At 40.2% G+C, this 12,227-nt stretch overlaps 1 protein-coding gene across 4 annotated transcripts in view; it reads left to right on the plus strand.

Annotated features, from left to right (window-relative positions):
- Window positions 1-11,298, plus strand: part of LOC116938719 (V-type proton ATPase 116 kDa subunit a 1-like) — a 276,745-nt gene extending 265,447 nt beyond the window's left edge. For all 4 annotated transcript variants that reach the window (XM_076056558.1, XM_032946244.2, XM_076056564.1 and 1 more), the window contains one exon: window positions 10,592-11,298. In XM_076056558.1, coding sequence (XP_075912673.1) covers window positions 10,592-10,688 — 97 coding nt within the window. In that variant the 3' untranslated portion in view covers window positions 10,689-11,298. The remainder of the gene's footprint in view (window positions 1-10,591) is intronic.
- Window positions 11,299-12,227: the final 929 nt, after the last annotated feature.

Here is a 12,227-nt window from a genome sequence, read left to right on the forward strand (position 1 = left end):
TGCACACATTTATTTTCAAACTCACAATTAGTATGAAGTGATTTTATAATGTTACCTCACACTCTCCGACTGCATAATATCACAGACAACCTTGACCATTGCATTGCAAATGACACAGAGCAATGGCACCTTGTCTCCATCACTTTTTAACCACTTGCTTATTTTTTCATCAGCCTTAAATTGAACAATTTGCCTCGCAAAAAAATGTTTTGAATTCAAATTGACCATGCATAGGAAATAATGGAAGGGTTCTTGCACGTAGCTAAAGAAAAACGCTATGCATGGAATGTTGCAATGAATCTTTCTGCAATGTCTTAACACGTACTTTTGTTTTAAGATATCGATACCCAAACATATAATGTAAGTTATACATCTTAAAAATACATTATATCGTAGTGTAATGTTGATTATGTTTACTTTCAAGAGACGTTAGGCTCCATAAGCTATATATAAATGGCTATTGAATGTTGTTGCAGTCGTAGAAATGTTTTGTCTGATTGTAATAACATGTTTAATTGCTGTAGTAAGCTGTGGTACACTTTTCCATTCTTTGTAGGTTTATAGCTCCATCCAGTGGTGAGGTAGGTATGTGGTGGTGAGTCCGAGCTGGTGGCTTCAGCAGATAAGCATGTCCTTACATTCAAGAAAATGTGGCAATACACCTCATGAAAGAGCATAATAGAATTATGAATTGGAAACTGAGGCATTGAACATGTGGGCAATAGCCAGATTATCTTTAAAGCAAATTAATTTAGGAACAAATTAATGATGCCAAGGTAAATCTTGTTTGTTTATCTTTGTAATTGCTCATCACAGATACTTTTAATTATTTAACTTGTATTGTATGTGTAGTTGTCAGTGATTCTGAGACGAGGTTTGTAGGAGGCACCTTTTATTTAGGACATTCTCGGTCTCGCCCGCACACTCTCTACAGTCGCTTAGCCTAGCCTATACACAACGCTAGCCGTCTAACACCACGGCACTGACTGAGACAGCCAACAACTATCTAGCAGCGCAATGTCGAGCGGAGACGTTCAGCGACGACGGCGACGAGACGACAGCAACAACGAGATGAATCCAATCCCAGAACCGGCAGCCTTGAGCCCCCGCTCTCAGCTTCTTTTATGCTATCAGCGTGGCCTAACTCTGCCCTGGCCGCGCCTCCCTTCTCAAACCCACTAGCAGGTTCCAGGGGCTTCCAGACGGGGTCCTCCGTGACCCTTGCCCCAGTTCCTCTGCTCTGCCAATACGCACTGTGCTCACGCTCACCGGCGTGTGTACTGTCTGTCCAACCTCAGCTGCCGCTGCTGTCCACCAGCCGGCGCGATTACACTACATGTGATCTTGGACTTCTTTCTGCACGTTGTCTCCTAAAACACTCAAATCATATATAAATGAAGGTCACTGTCACAAGCATACAGAGGAAAAAGGGAAGTGAAGCGTAAATCGGTGTCATCATGAGCTGTGTACCCAAATCATTATTCACATATAAATGTTGAATTGTCTTGATTTGAATTAAAGGCTTACATTTGTAGTGTTCGACTTTATGTGGACAACTTCTGTCTTTCTTTGAACACTGCTTTATTTACAACATGCAACATGTTCTCCACACTCCACAGTATCCTGGTCACCACGGCTCGCTCGCCGTGCTCCGCTCGTCTCGCTCACCACCTTTGTCTCCCCACCATCACTTCACTTGCTTCGCACTCAGCGACTCCCCGTTCAGCAACTCCGCACACAGCGTCTTCGCACACAGGGACTTCGCACACTCCGCACACAGCGTCTTCAGCTCCGCTATCGCTACGCTCACTCCACTGCTAACTACTTCGTCTTGCTTCAGCTTCGTTATCGCTACGCTCACACCACTGCTAACTACTTCGTCTTGCTTCACACTCTGTTCCAACTCCGTTTCCCACTCTGTCTCCAAACTCTGTTCCCAAACTCTGTTTCTAAACTCTGTTTCCAAACTCTGTTTCTACTCTGTTTCCAACTCCACGTCTTCCTCGTCCAGCTCCCAACTCCAACTCCTCACTCCAGCTCCCCTAAGCTCTTCAACTTCAACTCATCTCCAAGCTCTTCACCATTCAACAACTCCCGTTCTGTTGACTCCGACTGCCGCTCTTATACCCGCTCTCAATACACCCCCAATTAATTAACCCGCGTTTCAACTGGCGCTCCGTGTCACCATCGCGCCTGTTTCTCGAGAAGCCAGACTTCTCGACGCCTCTCCAGCCCCGGCAACAGTACCAACCAATCACAGCCGTTGCTGATATTCTGGCTTAATTGGCCCAACCGTTACCTCATCATCCCAGCCTTTGCACCTGGCTGTCCTAACACGACCCACGCTGTTTTCGCCTTCTCCACAGGCTGACCCCAGATAAACCCACACTGTCCGTGTGATCATGCAATCGCGCAGTTTCCACAACACACTTTCGTATTCCACTACACATTCAATGAAAGCATTTGTCGCTAAATACTTACAACAAACTATTCTAATCGAGACATTGACACGGCTCAGCGGAAGCACTTTCGTGCTTGTTGCAGAGGTCTATGATTCGAATCTGGCAGACCACCCTGGTTAATACTACAGGTGTATTCCCCTTAAAAAATGTTGTCTACTTCAAGATCCTGAAAAGAGTAGACCATTGTGTGCCAAATTATTAAAATGACCTACTGTACATATATGCTGAAATTAGAATCATCAGCCTCTACTGGCAGACTAATGCACATTTGCAGGCAGGTGCTGAGTAATATTGTGCTCCACAGGGACAGTAGCCACTGGGGATCTCCTTTGAATCCTTGAGATTAGATTGTATGTGGGGTGCTTTGAGATTCTGAGGCATACTGTACAAGTGCCCTATAACACAAATATTATTGCTGTCTGCACTTAAAATTCAATTTACTTTAATAATCGATCATTGTTGATAACTATCTGTAAATATCCCACAACATTCTAGCGAGCCATTATAGTTGTCTAAAGAAAAAATATGGCACAGTGCATTTCATTGAAAGCATCCTTTATTTGAAAGACCAAATGTTTCACAATCCTTACACATTTTCTTTGTATAAATTGCAAACACATGGGCATACAGCTTCAGTATCTGTGAGGCCACACACGTGTTATCAATACGATGTAGAGCATGGCATGCCTTAGTATTGGAGTGGAGATGTGACGGAACAGATGGTCCTTGAAGTATGGCACCTAGGACGTTGATGGAATGTCAGGTGGTAAACTGTTCCACAGACAAATGCCAGTAAAAAAAATGGACATGTGTGTGTGTGTGTTGGTGTGGAAGAAAAAATAAAGGCTGCAGAGCTGTCATGGAGGAGGGGTAAGAAAGAATGTTAGGAATGAAAAACAGACTTGATAACTGGACATCTGGCTATAAATACATAATGCATATGAATTTATAGGACATATTTGCACACGTAATTTAATCTTGTATTGTTTACGTACATGCTGTAATCGGGAATGCTGCTATGGTGTAAAGGTTAGCACACTGGACTTGCAATCCAGATATCACTGGTTCAATCTCTTAGCGTGGCAGTCGATACAAATGGACAAGTTTATTACATTTCTCCAGCTCTGTCTACCCAGCAGTAGACATGGGTACACTACAGTTAGTCATTCGGCAGTTCGCGTGTGGAGTTTCAAGTATGGATACTCCCAAGACATCTGGCCAGCGTGTATGAGTAGGCCAACTATCCTCCAGAATGAACAAGCAATTGCAGGGCTGCACCTTTTATACGATGGCACCAGTCCAGCTGTTTGTACTACAAACAGGATCAGCAAATGTTAAATAATACCACCGTGACTGGGCAGTACTGGGTAGTACAGCTGTAGCTAGGACATCACTGGAAGAATGTCTTTTTACTTATTCATTCTAAAGTCAGCAGATTTATTTTTTATAACTTAATGATAATATCTTAAGCAAAGTATAAAAGTATGGTATGCTCTTTGATGTATAATAAATGGTAAAAACCTCTACCCATTAATGCTCCAGTGTCACACCCCAAATTCTAATATTTTCGCCCAATAATTCACATTTTTATATTGCGAAAAGTATCATGAACAGTAAATCTTACATGTTTAATACATATGTAGTAAATTTCATGTTAAAATATGGCATGATGTAGAATGTTTTTATTTCATACAGACAATTCTTACAAGCAAAAAATCAAGGTATGCCAGCACAAATTGCAGTATTTCTACAGGGATATGTTTCATGATGATGTTGATTAATTATATTATATAATTCATTTTATATTCTGTATGTTCAAAATTAATGGCACATAACAATACTTGTATTAGTGCGCATCAGAGAACTGACAAATCCTCAACTTGGCAGGATCATTTCCACGTGTTAATGGGGGTCTCACAAGAAACCCTGAATGTCCCTGTAATTAATGCGAGCCAGTTTTAAATAATACTGTACAGTACTCTTAATCTGTAATGCACAACAATCAGATGTTTTTTTACTCATAACCTCTCAATTATGATCCTGACTATTATTGCCATGAGTTGGACATGTTAGTTACGTGATGAATTTGTTTCACAGCACAACATATACCCAACCGCGGAACAAATGCTTTAAATTATGGCTTTTTGTTCAAATAACCACCAATTTCGATTATATATTGCATGAAGTTATAATTTAGCAATGTAATGCATTCTTACTGCACATCTTTTGTAAAATAGATGACACATTCATAACTCCTGGATATGTAAGTTATATTCCTTATGTACCTTGATACATGTTTTAATAGATTACACAAAACTAGGTGTTCGCATTAGGTCAGATTATAGTTTGTTATTACTGTATTATGTTTTTTATTATTATTATTATGCTGCATGAAGTACTGTATATTGTTTTTAACAGAACCTATTCACACAGGACTGCTTGTTCTTGTTTTTGTAAATTTATTGGTGAAATTACATCTACAGGTTTTATCAGACACTTTAAACATGCTCGTAGATATAATACATAATGAAATGGAACATTCCTTACAACCATTCTGAGCTTTATTTATTTTCAGAATGACATGATAGGAGTTCTTGAGAATGTATTTACTTAACAGGCGGTGGAGGTAATCTAATACTTGTCAGTATCATTCCAGTGTGACGATTACGAACTGGTGGAAACCAGTGTGCCTTCACCCATCCATACGTAATGCAGCACACTGCGTGTTCCTTTCTGAACCCGTGACAAAATCGGCAACTTTTAACAAAGTCTGCTAAAAGTTGCGTCAATGTTAGTGGAAATATACACAGTGTGATGATTTTCTAATGGTGGCAGAGGCCTACATGAATTCCAAACTATTGCATGAATTTACCCTTGAAACACATGAATGTCAATGAATTTTAATAAATAGAAAGTGGCGATGTGCTATGAGTCTTTGACACATGGCATACTAATGTAGTGGGTTCAAGGAGAGTGGAGACGGCTTGTAGAGGCAACACGTTTATTACGATAACAGCAACAGTAACGGTCCCTAACACAAAGGGGTAACGGCCCCTTTACCCGCTACTTGGGGAGGTACTGCCTCCGGGCTAGCGTGCCCTATCACTGGGACCACCACGGGCTCTCTCTCCTCCAGCTAAGGGTGACCTAGGGGAGGCCACACTGAGCCGACCCAGCCAAGGTACGGGTTTCAATCACTGGCCCTCTCAGTCCCGGCCCTTAGAAGGGCAGCGGGTCTGGGGGTTCCCAGGGTCCTAGGCTAGCTGGTCTCAGGCTTTGGTCTTCGGACTGGCCCTGGACTCGTCCAGAGGTCCGGCTTTTATCCACCTCCCCAGGTGTGTCCGCCCCTGGCCACGCCCCCCTTCCAGAGATTTCCAGGGGGGGTCTCGGGGGATCCTAGAACAGCCCGCAGCCCCCCCCCCCCCCCCCGCTTTGGGGCTGGGGAATGTAGCGACCCTCATGCCGGTCCAAGTTACTGCCCCTGGTGGGCCCTGTCTGCTACTGCAGGTAAGTGCACGTAGCCCATTTACAGCGCTACACTCATACCGAGTGTATGCGTTCGTGTCTTCCCCCTGTGAGACCACTGATGCTAAATGGCATTGTTGATAAACAATGGGCCTGGATAAAGATACTTGGATATGTTGTATTCATTTCACCTATACTTCTGCCTACTTTTTAGAGTCCCAGCTATTGTTTTTGTATTCACCTAACAAAGTTTTGTAGCTAAGCGGCATCATGACGAAAGTAAAAATGTTTGAGTAAAAAAAAGAAATCGTAATTACATCTTGCGTGGGTGCATTAAAGATATTTTTTCCTGTTTTTAATCATTCATATTGCATTAACTAGACATGACATGCAGACATTTTCCAATGGCAATGCTTGTAAAAATCAGTGTATACCGCACGTTAAGCAGTGGCCTCTGGAAGATGACATCATATAACTACTTCCGAAATCGCTTAAGTTATCTTTTATCTATACTAGGTGGTGTATATTCTCACATATCCTGCTAAAGGTGTGCACTGCACAAGAATCAAACCTTTTTTTTAGTCATCGTGGATGGAATAAGCAGAACAAGTGAGAACCGGACGTAAAATTACGAGCAGGAAGCACGCAATCCCACGGACGGCTGTACCACCCACCCCCAATTCTACAGAGGATGGTAAAAGATGTTGTCTCAGTCCATAGGAATCGTTACTGAAGACGAAAGTATACCATGAAACACGCTAGAATGCTTTTTTACACATCCACTGGGAGTATGAGAGAGGTTAACATCTACCAGTCAGTGTTTGCATTACTAATCTTCACATCGCATGGAATCCAACAATATAAGATAACACAACCCAGCCTTTTCCCTTGCGTTTTGAAAATGAAATTGTCATTATTCGTGTTTAGAAAAGATATACCTCAGGGATATTTAGGAGAGCATGAATATATACAACACTAAGAAAAGTATCTTGTTTTTATGAAAACACACTGTGATTCAACAAACAATTCTGAGTCTGTCCTCTGGCTAAGTTTGAAGGCATGTAATGCTGTGTTGCAGCCAAGCAGCATTGCAAGTGTTGTTGACACATAGTATAGTTTAAGCGGTTATGGATAACCTCGACATTATATATGTATTATACACTGGCTGAAATGTATTTTCAACTGTTTCTATAACACACATATAACATTGTTATTGGCTAGAACCCTTGGCGTAACTGTGTGTTGTTGGGTTTATATCACTTAGCCACGATACTGAATTGAAATGTAAATTTGGAGATACAAAAGTCCCCATGAATGCTGTCTGTTTATAGTGTGATTTTCCCTGATACTTTTTGGGAGTCTAGAGTCTTTAATTAACACCAAATGGAGCATCTATGAACATTCTAGATATGTCCTCATTCAGGTACATATTCTAATATGAACTATTATTTTGCAATTATTTAACTTAAAATATTGGGGATTTCGTTATTTATACTCCAGTATTGTAGTCCTTTTTCTTGCATTGAAGATTACAACTGCAAGATAGATCACTCTCTTCAACTTCAAGATCCTCAATGGCCTCAACCTCCACTCTACCTCTCCACTGTAATATATATGGCTTTTACTCTCCTTCACACTCTCGTAACCAAGGTCTTCTGTCACTTCAATTAACCTTCACTCAATGGGAGGTTGCTCCCTCTCTGCTGCTGCCTGCAAAGTCTGAGATTGCCTTTCCTCTGGCCGTCCACATTGTAGAGTCCCTCCACTTTATGCTCACGTTCAGGCTCAATATATTCCTCTTTTAATCTGCCTTTGACTAACAAGTTACAAAACTGGGTCCAATCATTACAAACAAAGACTCTCCCCCTCATATAGCCTTTTGTCTCCCCAGTGACGATGTTTTTACACACCGCACCAGCTAGTCATTTGAAGCTGTGTCCCCCTCGGGGAGGCCCGAATCAGTTCAGATAATCGTCACTGGTGTTGGCCGTGAGTGGGAATCGAACTCGGGTTACCGGGTTCATAGCACGGTGTGCTAGATGCTACACTACCAAACATTACAGGACAATATGAGACAAAATTTTGCTCAAACACTTTACAAGGCATGTTGAACTGTCCAGATTATGTGCTAGTCACTTGAAGTGGGCTTTACCTGCTTTCAAATGGCTTTAGCAATACACTCCAAAACATCAAAATTACTGTACTTGCTTTCCTGCTAGTGGAAATCATATACCTTAAGTGTATAGAGTAATACTTAAAGGAGTTTATAACTCTAGGCTGAGCCTGTCCGATGATTGAAGCCAATCGATCTCTGGGCCATAGTTTTGGGGGACAAAATTATAATTTAAAAAAAATGTGGATGTAAGGTGTGCGTTTGTTTTTGCTTCATACTTGCCTTTTCAGTCTCGTGCCTGACACTTTAACTAGATTTTAACATACTGTACTTTATATTTAAATATATACTTTGAAAATGAAGTACGGTACCATGCCATGGTTGATGCAGAAAGCAGCTGCCTCGAGCAGCTTTGCTCGGCCATGCGGAAGGAATCGATTGGGCTTCGTGAGACCTGGGGCCCATTCCTGCGTTCCCCTTTTCTGTCTCTCTGCCACACAAAAATAAGCTTTAGTGCATCATTTTCTAGTTTCTCCTTCCTACATTTTTATGCAATGGGTTTAAATGTTTCAATGGTCCTATCGTTATTATGTGTTATTTGTACTGGTTGCACGACATCGTCGATGGGTTCCTGACAGCTCAACGTAGGGTACCTTATGTTTTGTTTGAATGTTTTGATGTTTATCCTATCCCCATATTTCCCATTTTCCTGCTGATTCTCTAAAGAAAATACTCAGACTGTTTTACTTGTATTTTACTATTATTATATTGTCGTTATAATGAAGTAAAAACAATACAATTTACATCAGTTTAATCAAATCACGATTGTACATATTTATATGTTTTTGCATATGTTGTGCATGCGGACGCTTTGTGTAAGCATATATTTTAAATGATTGGGAGCAGGTTTAACCTGGTTTGAGCTGCCGGAGACCAACCTGAATGAGTACTGGCTCTAAGCAAGCGAGATTGCTATCTTCATGAGAGAAAAAAAAGCCTTGTACTGAGGAGGGGGGGGGGGGAGATTGGGAAATGTAGTGGTGGGTAATGGAATGCAGTTTAATCTTGATACCACAAGCCTGGCTGGTTATTTCAAAGGATAAGGCATCATATCCATGTATGGCCATGTCATTCACAAGGAGCCATAATTTTTATACTTAGTGGATAAGCTTAAAAGTATGAGTGCTGAGATACAATTTGTACAAAAATTATAAGGTTATATAATTACATCTTTTACAGACAGAACCAGATCACGGATCCAGGTCCGATTCAACACATTACATAAAATCCGTGATCTGGTTCCGTCTGTAAAATATGTGATTCCGGACATACAGTACCCTGGCGTCTGCAAACTAAGTTGCCTCTGTGGTAGTAGTTACATTGGAGAAACCAAACGCCATGTCTTGGACCGCATTTGTGAACACAAAGCAGACCTAAAACACGGTAGGACCAACACCTCGGCCGTGGCAGATCACTGTTATAATTCAGTAGGCTCACATGACATTGACTTCTCCAAGACAGAGGTTCTTTGCAAGTCATCTGGCTACCATGACAGATTCGTTCATGAGGCTATCCACATATACAAACACTGAGACAATTTCAACCGAGAAGATGGATTCTGGCTTAGCAATCATTGGAAAAATTTGATAAACCATTTCAGGTCTTAATTGATTGTTCACGTTTACGGTGGCTTTCAGACTGCATCCATTATTTTCATCTCCCCCGTCCTCTTTTCCGAACATAGATGGACTCGTCCATCTGAATAACTGCCAAATCGCTCTCCGTGGTGCTAACGTAAAGAAAACCGCCACTTTTTTCAAATTTTCTTGCTGTGGTTTTCACACCTAATGATGATTGCTTGTGTTGCAGTCGAAACGTCGTGAGAATTTTCTTGTTTTATATTTTTATTATTTAGTTTCCCTTCTACGTGACTTTACCGAAAGAACCAAGAATAATTATGTTTGTTTATCAGAGACTTGCACTGTTTAAAATATATTTTAGCCATTTTAATTTGCTTTACAGAGGCGTAATATAACTGGTCTGTATTTTATGCTAATTAATTGGTCAAACATCTCATAGTAGGACTCTCAGAGTGGCTTTCCTGAACAACAAAGGTCATGCTATTACCATGGGAAACCATGCACTTCAACAAAGCAATAATTCCTCAAACTATAGAAGGCATATTATTGTTTTAATGTACGGGACTCTGATTGGTCCATGGAGCGTTTATATTTCTGATATCAATTAGTTATATCATCCCATTCGTATGAAAAAATCGCCACCATAATTTTGGTCATTGTACAGATAATTCGGTATTAAGCATTAATACGAACTGTGATCTAAAGAATCATTATTCTTAAGAATAAAGTCGGAATTACAAAAATATATATAATTTCCAAAGTAAACGTTTTTTAAATAAAATAATTGTGATGTGCATCATCACATACTGTGTTGTATATATATGATGAATGTAGAAGATCCAAGAAGCAAAACATCAAACAAACTGTGCACTTGTACTCATAGGGACTATGTGGGTGAATGTGCCTTCCAGGGTGGAGTTCCAGAACAAATTCTACACTGGGACTGGATACAAATTCACGCCATTCTCCTTCCATCAGCTCCTGCAGGAAAAACTCCACGAAGAGTGACACCCTGCGCTCACTGTGATTAAACATTTGGATCTGAATTGCATGTGTGATTGAATTATATGGCGAGGTATTCATCCGGCAGTGGATAAACAATGGCTGATGATGATTGCATTATTTTGCGGTGGCCCAAAGTGTGTTTTATGCAAAAATAATAATTATTTTGGAGACAAAATCTTTGTGATGGCCAATAATAACATTATTTTTATTAAATACTTTCAGCAACATTTTTACAATTTTAGTACATTTTTTTTAGATGAAGGCTCAAAGGTCACTTCTTGCTCTTTAAAATGTGCCAACTTAAGGCTCTATACAAGCCGCTATCAAAGAAATATATAAGTTGTACTTTTGCTTCTTGTAACTTTTACAGGTCTGTAATTTAATTGTCTTGTAACTTTCCACTTCGGTGCAAAGGCCTCCATTGTATTGGATTTTTCTGACTACAGTGAACTAATTTAACGAAACATGATATTTTTTCTTAATCTCACTAAACGCCAAAAATAATGACCACATTATTCGTGAAATAAAACATGTCCGATTTATGCAGATTATGCTAGATTAAAATCTGTCATTTAAAAAATGTGTTAAAAAATAAAATCTCAGATTGCAGACACTTTTGTCTCCTCCGGAGTTTGTATTTTTTAAAAATACTTTTCACTGTACAGTTGGTAGGGAAAAGCGTTTGTTATTGAAGTCGGTTGAAACAAAAGCGACATTGACCAAGTCCAGAGACTACTATAAGCCTGCTTGAACAAGCATAGATAATTATTATATTTACAATTATTAAAACCACAGATAAACAAGTTAATATTCAAAATGTGCTTGCCATGTGCCAAACAATATTATATAATACAAGTATATATTTTATGCCACATTACTTATAACTGACTTGAAAAAATGCAAAGCGCTTACATTTTTGTACTTGCACAATTTATTCAACCTTGCATTGACAAAGATTTGTGTCAAGATGTCATTGCATGGCATTGCATGTCTGGAAGAAGCCGGCCAGTGTGGCCCTGTCCACTTTCGACTGCCTCTAGCAGGCCGAGTTTTAGACACCTGGAGTATTCACAGCTTGGGCCCCAGAGGTGCACAAAGGGTGAGCTTTGTCAGTCAGTCTCCTGACAAAAATCAAACCGTTGGCATCATCCTCACATATGATCATGTACCCTGACATATACTGCTGAGGGTCATGGCTGGTCCAGAGATCATCATTAGAGAGGATGGTTGTGGGCATTGTCATAATAGTAAGGAGTTATTAAGGCATTTTCAGCACAATACAGCGTAATTTTAAAGTGCCCTTTGTGCAAAAAATCCAAGGATGCTTTAAAATAAAACTGAAAAGTCCATTGACCAATCAATCCAGCTCAAAAATAAACTTAGACGAATAAGTAATGAAAAATGTTTTATTGTGCCTACATTCTGAGCATAGGAACGAATAGCCCTTGCCGTTACTGATTTTAGATTAATTCTACAAACTACAAAAGAGTTCTGCATTCCCTGATCTCAAGGTTTATCTAGGAGCACAAGGTGCCAACAATT

Source organism: Petromyzon marinus, chromosome 4 (assembly GCF_048934315.1).
Source record: "Petromyzon marinus isolate PM22_M1 ecotype Great Lakes invasive population chromosome 4, UKy_Petmar_22M1.pri1.0, whole genome shotgun sequence".
NCBI lineage: Eukaryota > Metazoa > Chordata > Hyperoartia > Petromyzontiformes > Petromyzontidae > Petromyzon > Petromyzon marinus.